Here is a 20,329-nt window from a genome sequence, read left to right on the forward strand (position 1 = left end):
TAGGCGGTTCTGTCAATATAGCTAGCCTGCTTAGATAAACCTTACTCAAAAGCATTGTAGCTAGAGTTATTTACAAATATATCTTCAATATACTTGGCGTAGACTATTTCCACCCTGTGATAACGTAGATATGGAACTATTAAACCAGACAGACGTGAAGTTACAAACGACAAGTTAAGCTAACATTATTAGCTAGCTAAGTACCGTTAGCTAGCTGAGTATGCTATGCTAACTTAGCCTGCTATCTATTTTTGTGAAATAGCTGTGATTTCTCATAGCAAAGCAACATTTGAACTGATTGCTTGCTACAGCCAGAGAACAACATTTTCTCGGCAATTTTGTTGTTGTTGCTTTGGCTCACACAATGTATGAGGTGAGAAGTGAGCTATAGCTAGCTAGTTACCCTGAAACTAAAACCTGTTTTGCTTGAGCCCAAAGCCATAGATACAGCAGGTATCGATAGATATAGCTGGTTAGCTAGTTATGTAAATACATGGCTCTGCTTTAGTCAACTCCATTGTCATTGTTCAAGGTTAGTTTGTCATTTGTAGAAGTTGGTATACATTTGTCAAGTAGTAAGGATTCTTTTATCAAGTCAGTTCGTTATTAAGACCAAAGCCAATGACATGACATTATCTTCGAGGCCTATCTCTGACTGTACTTTTCAATCAGGATTTTGATGAACCCCAGTCAAATCTACTGGTTCCTGACTGTATCCATGGTGACCAGAGCACAAGCGGTCCAGAGATGGTTCCTAGGAGCCTTGACTACTTCAGTGACTTTCTAAGATTGAGAGGTAAGTCGGTTGAGAGATTTCCATTAACTTTAGTAGGTGGAGGCTGAGGCAGACTGAATGAATGTTTAAACCATCTGACGTTGTTGTTTAGGTACAGCGTGAACAAAACAGTGCAAGACTTACACAAGCTGGGGTGTATTCACTAGGAAGCTAATGGCCGAAACAGGGAAAGGGACTATAAGAAACACTTGTTTTCATTTGCTACGGTGTACACTAATGAATACACCCCTTTGGTTTCCACTCGAGCAATCCTGATCAGACTCTTCCTATATCCCCACAGGAGAGACAGGAGAGAGTTCCAGCCGTCACTCTGACAGTGAGGGGACAAGTTCTACCTCAGGAGAACCTGAACGACAGGAGGACAATCACACAGACAAGAACACACACGGCTGCAGAGAGTGTGGAGAGGAGTTCCCTACCCAGCATTATCTAAGAAAACATCGTGACACAACACACACAGGAGAGAAGAAGACCAGTCCCAAACCCAGGAAGAGCTACAGCTGCCTGGACTGTGGGAAGGAGTTCCCATGTCCATCTAAACTACAACGACACCTTCTGACTCATACAGGAGAGAGGCCCTGCTTCTGTTCTGACTGTGGGAAGAGTTTCACTCGGGAGGAACATCTGAAGACACACCAGCGGTTCCACTGTTCTAATGGGGAGGGCAGTCCCTCTATATCGGGAGATCCTGAACAGGCAAAGAACTGCTGCCTGGAGTGTGGAAGAGAGTTCTCTAGCGCTTACAAACTACGCAGACACCTGCTGACACACACAGGAGAAAAGCCTCACTCCTGCTCCGTGTGTGGGAAGAGTTATACTTATCTACACACCTTGAAATCACATGAGCTGAAACACACCGGGGAGAAGTCTTACAAATGTTCCGTGTGTGAGAAGAGCTTCAACCAAAAGGGAAATTTGAACCAACACATGCTAGTGCACACTGGTGAGAAACCTTTCTCCTGCTCTGTCTGTGGCAAGTGCTTCACCCAGAAAGCCAACCTGACTGCCCACCAGCTCTCCCACACAGGAGAGAAGCCTTTCTCCTGTTCCATCTGTAGGAAGGGCTTCACTCAGAAAGCATATCTGAAACAACACCAGAAACTGCACACTGGAGAGAAGCCTTATGCCTGCTCCGAGTGTGACAAGAGATTTACCTTCTGTACATCCTTGAAAAGACACCAGCTGCAACACACAGGAGAGAAACCGGACTTGCTAAGTTTGAAAGAAATACACCAACAATCACACGGCAAAAAAGTTGAAAGTCTCTCTGCATCAGCAGCAGAACCTGAACAACACCAGGAGAATCACAAAACTAAGACGTCGTCTCACTGCTGCTCAGAATGTGGGAAACATTTCAAAACTTCATCATCTCTACAGATCCACATGAGAATCCACACAGGAAAGAAGCCATACCCCTGCCCCGACTGTGGGAAGAATTTTGCTACAAAAGGAAGTTTGAACTTGCACCAGCGGTCACACACAACAGAAGCAGAGAAACCCATCCACTGTGAGGAGGAGAACACATCACAGGGGCAGGAGATGGTATCTGATAACCTACAGGACCTCTGTCAAACACTGGGGCTGAAGGCTAAAGTCGAAGAGGAGAAGGATGAGGTGGAGGAGGATGGAGAAGAGGTGACGGATAATGCAGAGGAAGTTGGAGGGCTGATTAATTCTGATGGAGAAGAAGTTGACTGGGATTCTGTTCAACATAGTAAGTGGAGGCAGAACGCTGACTGTTCTTTAGTTGACTGGGATTCTGTTCAACATAGTAAGTGGAGGCAGAACACTGACTGTTCTTTAGTTGACTGGGATTCTGTTCAACATAGTAAGTGGAGGCAGAACACTGACTGTTCTTTAGTTGACTGGGATTCTGTTCAACATAGTAAGTGGAGGCAGAATGCTGACTGTTCTTTAGTTGACTGGGATTCTGTTCAACATAGTAAGTGGAGGCAGAATGCTGACTGTTCTTTAGTTGACTGGGATTCTGTTCAACATAGTAAGTGGAGGCAGAATGCTGACTGTTCTTTAGTTGACTGGGATTCTGTTCAACATAGTAAGTGGAGGCAGGACGCTGACTGTTCTTTAGTTGACTGGGATTCTGTTCAACATAGTAAGTGGAGGCAGAACGCTGACTGTTCTTTAGTTGACTGGGATTCTGTTCAACATAGTAAGTGGAGTCAGGATGCTGACTGTTCTTTAGTTGACTGGGATTCTGTTCAACATAGTAAGTGGAGGCAGAACGCTGACTGTTCTTTAGTTGACTGGGATTCTGTTCAACATAGTAAGTGGAGGCAGAACGCTGACTGTTCTTTAGTTGACTGGGGTTCTGTTCAACATAGTAAGTGGAGGCAGAATGCTGACTGTTCTTTTAGTTACATAGTAATGGAGTCTGACTCATTATCTAACCCAGTGGTTTTAAGGAACTCAGTCTGGCTTTAAATGTACTCTTGAAAGTTGTAATAGTAGAACGCACAGGGTGCGATGTAGAAATTGGGTAGTTCATCATCAGTTCCTGTTGTCATGTCAGTCATTACATACCTTGGAAAACTATTTATAACTGGTCAGAAATGTCCAGATCAACTAGCCCATGTCAGCTAATGTTTTTTTAGCTAGGATTTTTAGCTCATAGATTTTGTTGCATTGTTTGAGTCACTCAGATATCACATGAATACACATTAGACATGGCTTCAATATGGCTTCTATATGGCAAAATGTTCCCTGTACCCCATGACAAAAATGTGTAGAATTGCAGGAAATCAGCTTTAAACCCGCAAAATGTTTTCTCCACCAACAAGAGGGGTGTGAACAGTTTGTGTCATGAACAGTGCTTCTCCCATAGAAATAGACCTGGGGGGGGGTGTTCATGACACAAACTGTTCACACCCCTCTTGTTGGTGGAGAAAACATTTTGCGGGTTTAAAGCTGATTTCCTGCAATTCTACACATTTTTGTCATGGGGTACAGGGAACATTTTGCCATATTGAAGCCATATTGAAGCCATGTCTAATGTGTATTCATGTGATATCTGAGTGACTCAAACAATGCAACAAAATCTATGAGCTAAAAATCCTAGCTAAAAAAACATTAGCCCCCCCCCCAGGGGGCCTGAGTCTAACCCAGACCCCTGGTCTAACCCATAATACCAACCTATCTCTACAGGAGAGAGTCCTGTCCATGGCTCTGGTAGTCTCATTATAACCCATAATACCAACCTATCTCTACAGGAGAGGGTCCTGTCCATGGCTCTGGTAGTCTCATTATAACCCATAATACCAACCTATCTCTACAGGAGAGGGTCCTGTCCATGGCTCTGGTAGTCTCATTATAACCCATAATACCAACCTATCTCTACAGGAGAGGGTCCTGTCCATGTCTCTGGTAGTCTCATTATAACCCATAATACCAACCTATCTCTACAGGAGAGGGTCCTGTCCATGGCTCTGGTAGTCTCATTATAACCCATAATACCAACCTATCTCTACAGGAGAGGGTCCTGTCCATGTCTCTGGTAGTCTCATTATAACCCATAATACCAACCTATCTCTACAGGAGAGGGTCCTGTCCATGTCTCTGGTAGTCTCATTATAACCCATAATACCAACCTATCTCTACAGGAGAGAGTCCTGTCCATGGCTCTGGTAGTCTCATTATAACCCATAATACCAACCTATCTCTACAGGAGAGAGTCCTGTCCATGGCTCTGGTAGTCTCATTATAACCCATAATACCAACCTATCTCTACAGGAGAGAGTCCTGTCCATGGCTCTGGTAGTCTCATTATAACCCATAATACCAACCTATCTCTACAGGAGAGAGTCCTGTCCATGGCTCTGGTAGTCTCATTATAACCCATAATACCAACCTATCTCTACAGGAGAGAGTCCTGTCCATGGCTCTGGTAGTCTCATTATAACCCATAATACCAACCTATCTCTACAGGAGAGAGTCCTGTCCATGTCTCTGGTAGTCTCATTATAACCCATAATAACAACCTATCTCTACAGGAGAGGGTCCTGTCCATGGCTCTGGTAGTCTCATTATAACCCATAATACCAACCTATCTCTACAGGAGAGAGTCCTGTCCATGTCTCTGGTAGTCTCATTATAACCCATAATACCAACCTATCTCTACAGGAGAGGGTCCTGTCCATGTCTCTGGTAGTGAAGGAGGAAGTCCCCCTACATCAGACATCAACAAGGTGGGAGAACAAATGACCAACATTTTAATAGGAGATATTGTTACCATTATAAACATTATTATTATATATTTTACTGTTCTATTGAACCCATTTTTGTTCCAACTTGGTTTCCACGGTAACTTGACTAGAAAAGGTCCTGTCTTTATTCTAGGATCCTGGGGCTCAATCGGGGTCGACAGAGTCCCTGGGTCCTGACCGAAGACATGAGGAGGACATGTCTCAAACACCTGGGATGAACATTCATATTGAAGAAGAAGAGGAGGAGGAGGAAGAAGAAGAGGAGGAGGAAGAAGAGGAGGATGAGGAGGAAGCGGAGGAGGAAGAAGAGTGGGAGGTGGAAGAGGAAGAAGAGGGTGAAGATGAAGGGGAGGAAGAGGAAGTTGGTGATCTGTTGAATTCTGTAGTAGAACAAGCTTCCTGGGATACTCCTCATCTTGGTAAATCAAAGTCAAATCACATGTTACTGGTCACATACACGTGTTTAGCAGATGTTACTGGTCACATACACGTGTTTAGCAGATGTTACTGGTCACATACACGTGTTTAGCAGATGTTACTGGTCACATACACGTGTTTAGCAGATGTTATTGGTCACATACACGTGTTTAGCAGATGTTATTGGTCACATACACGTGTTTAGTAGATGTTATTGGTCACATACACATGGTTACAGATGTTACTGGTCACATACACGTGTTTAGCAGATGTTATTGGTCACATACACGTGTTTAGCAGATGTTATTGGTCACATACACGTGTTTAGCAGATGTTATTGGTCACATACACATGGTTACAGATGTTACTGGTCACATACACGTGTTTAGCAGATGTTATTGGTCACATACACGTGTTTAGCAGATGTTATTGGTCACATACACGTGTTTAGCAGATGTTATTGGTCACATACACGTGTTTAGCAGATGTTATTGGTCACATACACGTGTTTAGCAGATGTTATTGTGGGTGTAGCGAAATGCTTGTGTTTCTAGCTCCAACAGTGCAGTAATATCTAACAATACACACAATCTAAAGTAAAGGAATGGAATTAAGAATATATAAATATGTGGACGAGCAATGTCAGAGCAGCATAGACTAAGATACAGTAGAATAGAATACAGTATATACATGTGAGATGAGTAATACATAGACTAAGATACAGTAGAATAGGATAGAATATAGTATATACATATGAGATGAGTAATGTAAGATATGTAAACATATTTTGTTTACAAGTGGTGACAGAAAGGTGAGTTAAATAATGTGTTCATCCCAAATGGCACCCTATTCCCTATATAGTGCCCTACTTTAGACCAGAGCCCTATTCCCTATATAGTGCCCTACTTTAGACCAGAGCCCTATTCCCTATATAGTGCACTACTGTAGACCAGAGCCCTATTCCCTATATAGTGCACTACTATAGACCAGAGCCCTATTCCCTATATAGTGCACTACTATAGACCAGAGCCCTATTCCCTATATAGAACACTACTATAGACCAGGGCCCTGTTCCCTACATAGTACACTACTATAGACCAGAGCCCTATTCCCTCTATAAGTGCACTACTATAGACCAGAGCCCTATTCCCTATATAGTGCACTACTATAGACCAGAGCCCTATTCCCTATATAGTGCACTACTATAGACCAGAGCCCTATTCCCTATATAGTACACTGTAGAGAGGGAGACAGATGTATGCACTATATAGGGAATACGTGGCCACTGTTTTCACACAATAGCATGTACCCTACATGCCACGGTAGTGAGGGAACTCTAACCATACTGATGCGTCCTAACTCATGCCACGGTAGTGAGGGAACTCTAACCATACTGATGAGTCCTATCTCCTGCCACGGTAGTGAGGGAACTCTAACCATACTGATGAGTCCTAACTCCTGCCACGGTAGTGAGGGATCTCTACCCATACTGATGAGTCCTAACTCCTGCCACGGTAGTGAGGGAACTCTAACCATACTGATGAGTCCTATCTCCTGCCACGGTAGTGAGGAAACTCTAACCATACTGATGAGTCCTAACTCCTGCCACGGTAGTGAGGGAACTCTACCCATACTGATGAGTCCTAACTCCTGCCACGGTAGTGAGGGATCTCTACCATACTGATGAGTCCTAACTCCTGCCACGGTAGTGAGGGAACTCTACCATACTGATGAGTCCTAACTCCTGCCACGGTAGTGAGGGAACTCTACCATACTGATGAGTCCTAACTCCTGCCACGGTAGTGAGGGAACTCTACCCATACTGATGAGTCCTAACTCCTGCCACGGTAGTGAGGGAACTCTACCATACTGATGAGTCCTAACTCCTGCCACGGTAGTGAGGGAACTCTAACCATACTGATGAGTCCTAACTCCTGCCACGGTAGTGAGGGAACTCTACCCATACTGATGAGTCCTAACTCCTGCCACGGTAGTGAGGGAACAATAACCATACTGATGAGTCCATCTCCTGCCACGGTAGTGAGGGAACTCTAACCATACTGATGAGTCCTAACTCCTGCCACGGTAGTGAGGGAACTCTACCATACTAATGAGTCCTAACTCCTGCCACAGTAGTGAGGGAACTCTACCATACTAATGAGTCCTAACTCCTGCCACGGTAGTGAGGGAACTCTACCCATACTGATGAGTCCTATCTCCTGCCACAGTAGTGAGGGAACTCTACCCATACTGATGCGTCCTAACTCCTGCCACGGTAGTGAGGGAACTCTACCCATACTAATGAGTCCTAACTCCTGCCACGGTAGTGAGGGAACTCTACCATACTAATGAGTCCTAACTCCTGCCACGGTAGTGAGGGAACTCTACCATACTGATGAGTCCTAACTCCTGCCACGGTAGTGAGGGAACTCTACCATACTGATGAGTCCTAACTCCTGCCACGGTAGTGAGGGAACTCTACCCATACTGATGAGTCCTAACTCCTGCCACGGTAGTGAGGGAACTCTACCCATACTGATGAGTCCTAACTCCTGCCACGGTAGTGAGGGAACTCTACCATACTGATGAGTCCTAACTCCTGCCACGGTAGTGAGGGAACTCTACCCATACTGATGAGTCCTAACTCCTGCCACGGTAGTGAGGGAACTCTACCATACTGATGAGTCCTAACTCCTGCCACGGTAGTGAGGGAACTCTAACCATACTGATGAGTCCTAACTCCTGCCACGGTAGTGAGGGAACTCTAACCATACTGATGAGTCCTAACTCCTGCCACGGTAGTGAGGGAACTCTACCCATACTGATGAGTCCTAACTCCTGCCACGGTAGTGAGGGATCTCTACCCATACTGATGAGTCCTAACTCCTGCCACGGTAGTGAGGGATCTCTACCATACTGATGAGTCCTAACTCCGGCCACGGTAGTGAGGGAACTCTACCATACTGATGAGTCCTAACTCCTGCCACGGTAGTGAGGGAACTCTACCATACTGATGAGTCCTAACTCCTGCCACGGTAGTGAGGGAACTCTACCCATACTGATGAGTCCTAACTCCTGCCACGGTAGTGAGGGAACTCTATCCATACTGATGAGTCCTAACTCCTGCCACGGTAGTGAGGGAACTCTAACCATACTGATGAGTCCTATCTCCTGCCACGGTAGTGAGGGAACTCTACCATACTAATGAGTCCTAACTCCTGCCACGGTAGTGAGGGAACTCTACCCATACTGATGAGTCCTATCTCCTGCCACGGTAGTGAGGGAACTCTACCCATACTGATGAGTCCTATCTCCTGCCACGGTAGTGAGGGAACTCTAACCATACTGATGAGTCCTAACTCCTGCCACGGTAGTGAGGGATCTCTACCCATACTGATGAGTCCTAACTCCTGCCACGGTAGTGAGGGAACTCTACCCATACTGATGAGTCCTATCTCCTGCCACGGTAGTGAGGGAACTCTACCCATACTGATAAGTCCTATCTCCTGCCACGGTAGTGAGGGATCTCTACCCATACTGATGAGTCCTAACTCCTGCCACGGTAGTGAGGGAACTCTACCCATACTGATGAGTCCTATCTCCTGCCACGGTAGTGAGGGATCTCTACCCATACTGATGAGTCCTAACTCCTGCCACGGTAGTGAGGGAACTCTACCCATACTGATGCGTCCTAACTCCTGCCACGGTAGTGAGGGAACTCTACCATACTAATGAGTCCTAACTCCTGCCACGGTAGTGAGGGAACTCTACCCATACTGATGAGTCCTAACTCCTGCCACGGTAGTGAGGGAACTCTAACCATACTGATGAGTCCTAACTCCTGCCACAGTAGTGAGGGAACTCTACCATACTAATGAGTCCTAACTCCTGCCACGGTAGTGAGGGAACTCTACCCATACTAATGAGTCCTAACTCCTGCCACGGTAGTGAGGGAACTCTACCCATACTGATGAGTCCTATCTCCTGCCACGGTAGTGAGGGAACTCTACCATACTGATGAGTCCTAACTCCTGCCACGGTAGTGAGGGAACTCTACCCATACTGATGAGTCCTAACTCCTGCCACGGTAGTGAGGGAACTCTACCATACTGATTACTGATGAGTCCTAACTCCTGCCACGGTAGTGAGGGAACTCTACCATACTGATTACTGATGCGTCCTAACTCCTGCCACGGTAGTGAGGGAACTATACCATACTGATGAGTCCTAACTCCTGCCACGGTAGTGAGGGAACTATACCATACTGATGAGTCCTAACTCCTGCCACCGTAGTGAGGGAACTCTAACCATACTGACCCACTGAACTCTCTTCTCTCCACAGGAATGAGTCCTAACTCCTGCCACGGTAGTGAGGGAACTACCTCAACACCAGGAGCACTGGAGCGACAACACCAGGAGAAAGAGACGACACAGGGGACCAAACGGAAGAAGAGTCCAGAACGAAAGCAGCCGAAGAAAGAAGAGAAACCGAAGAAGGAAAATAAACCGAAGGAGGAGAAGAAAGCTAAGATGACCCACCGCTGCTTTAAATGTGGAGAGGGCTTCTCCCGTATCTACGACATGCTCTTACACCAGACCATTCATATAGATGGAACGACCATGTTCAAAACGAAGAAGGTTCACCGCTGCTTAACGTGTGGATACGAAGCATCCGATGCACATAAACTGATGATGCACGAGCGGATACACACGGGAGAGAAGCCTTTCCAGTGCTCTGTGTGTGGGAAGAGATTCGCTCAGAAAGGAAATCTGAAAATACACCAGAGTGTGCACAAGGGTGAGAACTCGTACATCTGCCCAGTGACCCAACTGTGGAAATACGTTTGTCCTCTTAAAGGGACACTTTGGGATTTGGTAATGAGGTCCTTTATCTATTTCCCCAAACTCGTGGATACCATTTTTATGTTTCTGCTTGCAGTTTAAAGGAAGTTGCTATCTAGCGGCAGCGCAATTGACTTGCCTAGTTAAATAAAGGTTAAATAAAACATTTAAAAATAATCATAATTGCTAACTAGTGTAGCGCTAACGCTAGTTGGCAATGGCTCACAAAACAACCTCTAACTTCCTTCATACTGGACACAGAGACATAAAAATGGTATCTACAAGTTCATCTGACTGGTGAAGTAGATAAAATACCCCATTGCCAAAATCCAGAAGTATCCCTTTAAGCTTTTGTAAAAACAAATATTTAGATATATTTTTGTTATCGTCCTGGTCCCAGTCATTATCTGAGTAGGGTGATACTGGTATTGTCCTGGTCCCAGTCATTATCTGAGTAGGGTGATACTGGTATTGTCCTGGTCCCAGTCATTATCTGAGTAGGGTGATACTGGTATTGTCCTGGTCCCAGTCATTATCTGAGTAGGGTGATACTGGTATTGTCCTGGTCCCAGTCATTATCTGAGTAGGGTGATACTGGTATTGTCCTGGTCCCAGTCATTATCTGAGTAGGGTGATACTGGTATTGTCCTGGTCCCAGTCATTATCTGAGTAGGGTGATACTGGTATTGTCCTGGTCCCAGTCATTATCTGAGTAGGGTGATACTGGTATTGTCCTGGTCCCAGTCATTATCTGGTTAGACTTAACATGAACTATCTTCCCCCATGCAGGAGAAGTCAGGAATCCCAGTTTCTGGCCTGACATCGTGGAGAGGCTTCCTACAATAGGTGTCCCGGACCAATACCATGACAACCACACAGCTAAGCCAATAGGAGTTCTGGACCAATACCATGACAACCACACAGCTAAGCCAATAGGAGTCCTGGACCAATACCATGACATCCGCACAGCTAAGCCAATAGGAGAGGAATGCCAAACTCCAACTCTACAGATACACATGAGAACTCACACTGTAGAGAACCAGTCTAATCCACAGTGCCCTCTCTGCGGGGCAGAGTTCTCTCAAAAAGGCCTTCTGGATGATCACCTGGTGATCGCCCACTCCCATGAGAAACCAGAGAAACCTTACCCCTGTCCAGACTGTGGGAAGAGATTCTCCAGCAAGAGTTACATCAAGATCCACCGGAAGATCCACAGTGGGAAGATCTCTTACCACTGCGTCCAGTGTGATAAGAGTTTCCTGTCAGCGGAGGGGCTCAAGAAGCACGAGAGCGCTCACCGAGGAGAGAGGCCGTACCGATGCCCTGCGTGTGGCAAGTGTTTCAAACAACAATCCCAGCTGACCTGTCACTTCAAGATCCACACCGGAGAGAGGAGCCATCTCTGCTTCCTGTGTGGGAAGAGTTTCGCCAGAGAGTTTGACCTCAGGGTGCATCTCAGAGTCCACTCTGGAGAGAAGCCCTACCAGTGCCATGAGTGTGGCAAGAGCTACAGGTACAGAGCAGGCATCCGGTCACACATGCAGCAGATGCACCCTGGGAAGCCTATAGTGGAACCAACCCCACCCATCCCCAAAGGCCCTCACTACGGCAGTGGAGGAAGTGGTCTTCCAACATCCCTTATCAGAAAGGTATGTGGTTTGGTTTGCTGTAAGCTAATGCTATCGCTTTCAGGTTTTGTTTTGGGGGGGTTTCACTCTGAAATCTAGAAGTTTATAGAATCGGTTTGGGTTTATGGTTAGAATAGGTGGGGATTAGGTTAAAGTTAGGCATAGATTTAGCCAACCGCCACTCAAAATCTGCTACATATACACTTCCTGTTTGACAAGGAACAGAAAGGGGGTCGAGGAGGACGCTACCCTGGGAAATCCTACAACAAACATTATATTACTACTGACTGTTAACCAAGAATGACTTGTGTTTTCATTGTAGGATCCTGGTGACCAATCCAGCCCTAAAGCTATAGAGTCCCAGGGTCCTGATCCAAGCCATGGCAGCAAGGCATCCAGTCAAACACCTCGGTCGAAGGCCAGAGCTGAAGAAGAGGAGGAAGAGGAGGAAGAAGAAGAAGAGGTGAACGTTGATGGTTCGGGTAATTCTGAAGAAGACGACGCCAGTTGGAAACCTGCTCTTCGTCTTGGTAAGTCGAGGTAGAATGTCAACAGAAAATCATTCAACTATAGCCTGTTAATTTGGCTGTGTTATAAATGGCATACTGTCAACAGAAAATCATTCAACTATAGCCTGTTAATTTGGCTGTGTTATAAATGGCATACTGTCAACAGAAAATCATTCAACTATAGCCTGTTAATTTGGCTGCGTTATAAATTGCATCCTGTCCCCTATATAGGGCTCTGTTCAAAAGTAGTGCCCTAAATAGGGAATAGCGTGCCATTTGGGCGACGGACAATGTATTTGACCAATTCTTTAAACCCAGTCTCTTTTGTCACACAGCCAAGACCGGTGGCGGTGGTCCCTCTGCATCAGGAGGACAGAGAAAACACCGGAAGAAACGACGGAAAACCAGAGTCAAAGAAGGCAAACAGAAGCAACCCAAAGCCAAGAGGTTTAACAACCGTCGCTGCTTTAAATGTGGAGAGGGATTCCCCCGGGAATATGAGCTGTTGCTACACCTGCAGACACATCTAGATTACAACTGCTACGTGTGTGGAGCACCGTTCAACAACAAAGAGCTGCTGCAGAGACATCAGGAAGAGCACACCGGTAAGAGAGCCTGTGATGGAGACTCACGATGGCTACGTCATGACTGTAATAGCCTTTCTGACGGGTTACTAGTGAATTCACTGTGTAGGCTGTCCCTCAAATGGCACCCTATTCCCTACATAGTGCACACTAGGGCCCATAGGCTCTTGTCAAAGGTAGTGCACTATATAGGGAATAGGGTACCGTTTGAGATACACTAACTGTGTGTTTGTTCCAGAGGAGAGTCTGGGTGTGTTCTCTGGTGAGGCAGCAGGTCCAACTACAGGACAGCAGCGGGGGAGAGGGAAGAGGACTCACCGATGTCCAACCTGTGGCAAAGAACTATCCGACGCGTCCAAGCTGAAGTTACACGTGAGAATCCACACAGGGGAGAAACCTTACTGTTGCTCCCTGTGTGGAAAGGGTTTCACTCAGCCAGGGAACCTGAAAACACACATGAAAACACACAGAGGTGAGAGAGACTTTGGAAAGACGTTCAGCAACATATGCTGATGTTGTGGTCCACGTAGTGTCTTCAGAAAAGATTCACACCCCTTGACTTTTTCCACATTTTGTTGTGTTACAAGGTGGGATTCAAATGGATTTAATTGTTATTTTTTGTTGTTGTTAATGATCTACACAAAATACTCTAGTCAAAGTGGGAGAAAAATTCAAAGTGTAATTCATAACTTCACCAGGCTCAAAGAGATATTCAATGTCTGTTTTTTAATATTTATATCTACCAATAGGTGCCCTTCTTTGCGAGGCATTGACAAACCTCCCTGGTCTTTGTGGTTGAATCTGTGTTTGAAATCCACTGCTGGACTGAGGGACATTACAGATAATTGTATGTGTGGGAATCAGAGATGAGGTAGTCATTCAAAAATCATTTTAAACACTATTATTGCACACAGAGTGAGTCCATGCAACTTATTATGTGACTTGTTAAGTACGTTTTTACTCCTGAACTTATTTAGGCTTGTCATAACAAAGGGTTGAATACTTATTGACACGAGACATTTCAGCTTTTCATTTTTAATGAATTTATAACAATTTCTAAACACATTACGTCATTACTTTTACATTATGGGGTATTGTGTGTAGGCCAGTCACACAAAATCTCACATGTATCCATTTAACATTCTGGCTGTAACACAACAACATGTGGGAAAAGTCGAGGGGGTGTGAATACTTCCTGAAGGCACTGTACTGTATGTTGGGGTGGTGTGAATACTTCCTGAAGGCACTGTACTGTATGTTGATGTTGTGTGAATACTTCCTGAAGGCACTGTACTGTATGTTGATGTTGTGAATACTTCCTGAAGGCACTGTATTGTATGTTGATGTTGTGAATACTTCCTGAAGGCACTGTATTGTATGTTGATGTTGGGGTGGTGTGAATACTTCCTGAAGGCACTGTACTGTATGTTGATGTTGTGTGAATACTTCCTGAAGGCACTGTACTGTATGTTGATGTTGTGGTGGTGATGGGATGATGAATATGAGGTTGAAAATGTCCCTATCAGGTTTATGTGAAAATACAGCTAAACGTTGATATTTTCTCATTGTCTTTTGGGAGGTTTATGTATGCTGTTGTAAAAGTAGCTGGGGGCCAGTCTGTTTGTGCTAACATGCCCAACTCCCTGTCCCTCATTGTCACATCCAAACAATGACAGCAGGGGAGTATAGATAGATCTGGAACAAAGGCTATGAACAGCTTATTGGTCTGAAGGACTTAACACTGGCCGTGTGTCTCAAATGGCACCCTATTCCCTACATAGTGCACTACTTTACCCTAAGATACATCCCTAATGGCACCCTATTCCCTAAGTAGTGCACTACTGTTTTAGAGCACTAAGGGCCCGGTTCAAAAGTAGTGCACTATATAGGGCAGGTCTTTCCCAACCCTGTTCCTGGAGAGAAACCCTCCTGTAGGTTTTAAATCCTGTTCCTGGAGAGAAATCCTCCTGTAGGTTTTAAATCCTGTTCCTGGAGAGAAACCCTCCTGTAGGTTAAATCCTGTTCCAGGAGAGAAACCCTCCTGTAGGTTTTAAATCCTGTTCCTGGAGAGAAACCCTCCTGTAGGTTTTAAATCCTGTTCCTGGAGAGAAACCCTCCTGTAGGTTTTAAATCCTGTTCCTGGAGAGAAACCCTCCTGTAGGTTTTAACTCCTGTTCCTGGAGAGAAACCCTCCTGTAGGTTTTAAATCCTGTTCCTGGAAAGAAACCCTCCTGTAGGTTTTAAATCCTGTTCCTGGAGAGAAACCCTCCTGTAGGTTAAATCCTGTTCCAGGAGAGAAACCCTCCTGTAGGTTTTAAATCCTGTTCCTGGAGAGAAACCCTCCTGTAGGTTTTAAATCCTGTTCCTGGAAAGAAACCCTCCTGTAGGTTTTAAATCCTGTTCCTGGAGAGAAATCCTCCTGTAGGTTTTAAATCCTGTTCCTGGAGAGAAACCCTCCTGTAGGTTAAATCCTGTTCCAGGAGAGAAACCCTCCTGTAGGTTTTAAATCCTGTTCCTGGAGAGAAACCCTCCTGTAGGTTTTAAATCCTGTTCCTGGAAAGAAACCCTCCTGTAGGTTTTAAATCCTGTTCCTGGAGAGAAATCCTCCTGTAGGTTTTAAATCCTGTTCCTGGAGAGAAACCCTCCTGTAGGTTAAATCCTGTTCCAGGAGAGAAACCCTCCTGTAGGTTTTAAATCCTGTTCCTGGAGAGAAATCCTCCTGTAGGTTTTAAATCCTGTTCCTGGAGAGAAACCCTCCTGTGGGTTAACTCCTGTTCCTGGAGAGAAACCCTCCTGTAGGTTTTAACTCCTGTTCCTGGAGAGAAACCCTCCTGTAGGTTTTAAATCCTGTTCCTGGAGAGAAACCCTCCTGTAGGTTTTAACTCCTGTTCCTGGAGAGAAACCCTCCTGTAGGTTTTAACTCCTGTGCCTGGAGAGAAACCCTCCTGTAGGTTTTAACTCCTGTACCTGGAGAGAAACCCTCCTGTAGGTTTTAACTCCTGTTCCTGGAGAGAAACCCTCCTGTAGGTTTTAACTCCTGTTTCTGGAGAGAAACCCTCCTGTAGGTTTTAACTCCTGTTCCTGGAGAGAAACCCTCCTGTAGGTTTTAACTCCTGTTCCTGGAGAGAAACCCTCCTGTAGGTTTTAACTCCTATTCCTGGAGAGAAACCCTCCTTTAGGTTTTTGCTCCAACCCCAGTTGAAACTAACCTGATTCATCTTATCAACAAGCTAATTATTAGAATCAGGTGTGCTAGATTAGGGTTGGAGTTAAAACCTACAGGAGGGTATCTCTCCACGAACAGGGTTGGAGTTAAAACCTGCAGGAGGGTATCTCTCCAGAAACAGGGTTGGAGTTAAAACCTGCAGGAGGGTGTCTCTCCAGGAACAGGGTTGGAGAGCCCTGATATAGGGAATCTGGGTCCGTTTTGGGGCCACAACCTAAATGTCGACCTTTTATCTTCCCTGCAGATGGGAACCCTAGTTTGTTGTCTGCTGGTGAGTTAGCTCCCTCTACATCAAGAGGTCCTGAACACCACCGGGAGAATCACACCGTCGCCGCAGCAGCAGTTCAGGAGAACTTCAACCGTCCAGATCTATCGTCAGTACAGAAACACATGACGTCTCAGGACAGCGGAGAGAAGTCCTCTTTCTTCTGCTCGCTGTGTGGGGAGGAGTTCTCTGAGAAGGCACATTTAGAAGAACACCGGTTGGCTCACAACAACAAGAAGCCTTTCCCCTGCCCTGACTGTGGCAAGAGGTTCCGCAGTAATTACTACGTTAAGATCCACATGCGAATGCACACCGGGGAGAGGCCTTACCAATGCGCTGAGTGTGGGAAGGGCTTCATCACAGAAGAAGGGCTGAAGAAGCACGAGAGCGCTCACCGGGGAGAGAGACCCCACCTCTGCCCCGAGTGCGGAAAGAGATTCAAGCAACAGTCCCAACTTACATGTCACTTCCGTATGCACACTGGACAGAAGAGCCACCTCTGCTCCGTCTGTGGGAAGAGTTACTTCAGAGAATTTGACCTCAAGGTTCACCTCAGAGTCCACACGGGAGAGAAGCCCCATCAGTGTGAGGAGTGTGGGAAGAGTTTCTACTATCTACAGGGGCTCCGGCAGCACCAGAGGACCCACGCTCCCAAGCCCATCGGACCGACCCGCCAGCTCGGCAGGCCTAAGCAGTCGTCCAGCGCGGACAGCATGGACATACCAAACCAATCACCCAGGATGGGAAGACCCAGGCCAGCTCCTAGAGTAGAGAGACCCGTGCCTCTACCCAGAGTGGAGAGACCCATGCCTCTACCCAGAGTGGAGAGACCCATGCCTCTAGGCCTACCTAGAGTTGAGAGTGATCTGGAGAGACCTCACTGGCAGTACTGGCACCTTTAAATGGGACATTTTCAATTTTTGTTGTTGTTTGAACTAGAGGTCGACCGATTATGATTTTTCAACGCCGATACCGATTATTGGAGGACCAAAACAAGCCGATACCGATTAATCGGCCGATTTTTTTTGAAATATTTTTTATATATATATTACCACACTGGTAATATTTGTAATAATGACAATTACAACAATACTGAATGAACACTTATTTTAACTTAATATAAAACATAAATAAAATCTATTTAGTCTCAAATAAATAATGAAACATGATCAATTTGGTTTAAATAATGCAAAAACACAGTGTTGGAGAAGAAAGTAAAAGTGCAATATGTGCCATGTAAAAAAGCTAACGTTTAAGTTCCTTGCTCAGAACATGAGAACATATGAAAGCTGGTGGTTCAATATTCCCAGTTCTTCAATATTCCCAGTTAAGAAGTTTTAGGTTGTAGTTTATTATAGGAATTATGATGCGTCGACTATTTCTCTCTATACCATTTGTATTTCATATACCTTTGACTATTGGATGTTCTAATAGGCACTTTAGTATTGCCAGCCTAATCTCAGGAGTTGATAGGTTTGAAGTCATAAACAGCGCTGTGCTTCAAGCATTGCTAAGAGCTGCTGGCAAACGCAGTAAAGTTTGAATGAATGCTTACGAGCCTGCTGCTGCCTGCCACCGCTCAGTCAGACTGCTCTATCAAATCATAGACTTAATTATAATATAATAAACACAGAAATACGAGCCTTAGGTCATTAATATGGTCAAATCCCTAAACTATCATTTCGAAAACAAAACGTTTATTTTTTCAGTGAAATACGGAACCGTTCCGTATTTTATCGAACAGGTGGCAACCCTAAGTCTAAATATTGCTGTTACATTGCACAACCTTCAATGTTATGTCATAATTATGTAAAATTCTGGCAAATTAATTCGCAACGAGCCAGGCGGCCCAAACTGTTGCATATACTCTGACTCTGCGTGCAATGAACGGAAGAGAAGTGACACAATTTCCCTAGTTAATATTGCCTGCTAACATTAATTTTTTTTAACTAAATATGCAGGTTTCAAAAAATATATACTTCTGTGTATTGATTTTAAGAAAGGCATTGATGTTTATGGTTAGGTACATTCGTGCAACGATTGTGCTTTTGTTAAATCATCACCCGTTTGCCGAGGTTGGCTGTGATTCGATGATAAATTAACAGGCACCGCATTGATTATATGCAACGCAGGACAAGCTAGATAAACTAGTAATATCATCAACCATGTATAGTTAACTAGTGATTATGTTAAGATTGATTGTTTTTTATAAGATAAGTTTAATGCTAGCTAGCAACTTACCTTGGCTCCTTGCTGCACTCGCGTAACAGGTGGTCAGCCTGCCACGCAGTTGTCTCGTGGAATGCAATGCAATGTAATGGGCCATAATCGGCATCCAAAAATTCTGATTACCGATTTGTTATGAAAACTTGAAATCGGCCCTAATTAACCTGCCGACCTCTAGTTTGAACTGCAGATTGGCCTTTAACCACCGCTACGTTGCTTACAACATTTAAGGCCACTTTCCCGGACACCGATTTAAGATTCGTTCTGGATTTAAAAAGCATGTTCAATAGTTTCATGTGTCTAAGAGTAGGAGTTCTGATCTAGGATCAGGTCCCTGTCCATGTAACCTTATTTATTGGGATCTGAAAAGGTGAAGCTGACTATCAATCAGCACTCCTACTTTAAGATGCTTCATACAGACGGCCTCTGGACTAGGCTTAATCTATATCCGCTTCATACAGACAGCCTCTGGACTAGGCTTAATCTATATCCGCTTCATACAGACAGCCTTTGGACTAGGCTTAATCTATATCCGCTTCATACAGACAGCCTCTGGACTAGGCTTAATCTATATCCGCTTCATACAGACAGCCTTTGGACTAGGCTTAATCTATATCCGCTTCATACAGACAGCCTCTGGACTAGGCTTAATCTATATCCGCTTCATACAGACAGCCTCTGGACTAGGCTTAATCTATATCCGCTTCATACAGACAGCCTTTGGACTAGGCTTAATCTATATCCGCTTCATACAGACAGCCTTTGGACTAGGCTTAATCTATATCCGGGAAACCAGACAAGTATATTATCTCTGTGGTTAATCTCACTACTTTTGTCTCGACTGTTAAAAGTAGTGGGAATTCATGTGCTTGCTAGCATGAAATCAAATTGTATTTGGCACATGCGCTGAATACAACAGGTGTAGATCTTTCAGTGAATTGCTTACTGACAAGCCCTTAATCAACAATGAAGTTAAGAAAATACCTAAAAAAAGTATAAATAACAAATAATTAAAAAGCAGCAGTAAAATAACAATAGCGGAGCTATATACAGGGGTTACCGTTATTTATGTATGTTCCTCTTCTCCGATCCCCACCACAGTTATGAAAGATGGATGCTAACTGGGCTCTGTTTGCCTTCAGAGTTTCATTTGTAGAGGGTCCGCACAAAAACGAAATTATTTTCAAAATTATTTGTATGCTCTTTTCTTAATTTGGACTGAGGAGGGCCAAAAACCAAGGTTCAGGCTGTTATGCCATCATCAGTGGGAGTCCTCACATAGAGATACATTAGTCCTTTACGTTCAGGTTCTGGGAGCGGGTGAAAAGCCAAGCAAGTGTTATTTTACGATTAAGATTTGTGATCAATGCCTTTTTTATGACCATCCGTTGAGTTGAGACGCTTGTCTGTTTTACACTAAATATACTATTTGAGTAACTTTATTTTTTATTGTATGTCATATTACTCTGTTCAATTGTCTCTCATTCATAAGCACTTAAATGTTTCATCTGAAGTTCTCGCAGACGGGTCTCGGTGTCTGTGTGGAATGTCACCACCTGATACAACAGTACCTGTGCACAGTAGTCGTATCATGATTAAATAAATCATTGCAATGA

The 20,329-nt window shown here is 44.7% G+C and overlaps 1 protein-coding gene across 3 annotated transcripts; it reads left to right on the top strand.

Moving 5' to 3' along the window:
- Window positions 1-15: 15 nt before the first annotated feature.
- LOC115147672 (zinc finger protein 850) lies at window positions 16-17,473 on the top strand. 3 transcript variants are annotated; one of them, XM_029689964.1, is made up of 11 exons: window positions 16-373; window positions 673-796; window positions 1,086-2,510; window positions 4,934-4,998; window positions 5,150-5,435; window positions 9,776-10,231; window positions 11,065-11,924; window positions 12,226-12,433; window positions 12,748-13,017; window positions 13,235-13,468; window positions 16,467-17,473. In XM_029689964.1, the coding sequence occupies exons 1-11, from the start codon at window positions 365-367 to the stop codon at window positions 17,387-17,389; spliced, it is 4,860 nt and encodes a 1,619-aa protein (XP_029545824.1). In that variant the 5' UTR covers window positions 16-364; the 3' UTR covers window positions 17,390-17,473. The 3 variants fall into 3 exon arrangements, with proteins under 3 accessions (XP_029545824.1, XP_029545823.1, XP_029545825.1); XM_029689963.1 differs by having other exon boundaries at window positions 17-373; window positions 1,077-2,510; XM_029689965.1 differs by lacking the exon at window positions 16-373 and adding an exon at window positions 382-532 and having other exon boundaries at window positions 1,077-2,510.
- The last annotated feature ends 2,856 nt before the right edge of the window (window positions 17,474-20,329 follow it).

Source organism: Salmo trutta, chromosome 14, assembly GCF_901001165.1.
Source record: "Salmo trutta chromosome 14, fSalTru1.1, whole genome shotgun sequence".
In the NCBI taxonomy this organism is placed as follows: Eukaryota; Metazoa; Chordata; class Actinopteri; order Salmoniformes; family Salmonidae; genus Salmo; species Salmo trutta.

Excerpts from the sequence above, each read along its gene's own strand:
- LOC115147672 (XM_029689963.1), top strand. Across the intron at positions 2,511-4,933 it reads CTGGGATTCTGTTCAACATA|GAGAGGGTCCTGTCCATGTC; the intron begins GTAAGTGGAGGC and ends CTATCTCTACAG. Across the intron at positions 13,018-13,234 it reads ACATCAGGAAGAGCACACCG|AGGAGAGTCTGGGTGTGTTC; the intron begins GTAAGAGAGCCT and ends TGTTTGTTCCAG.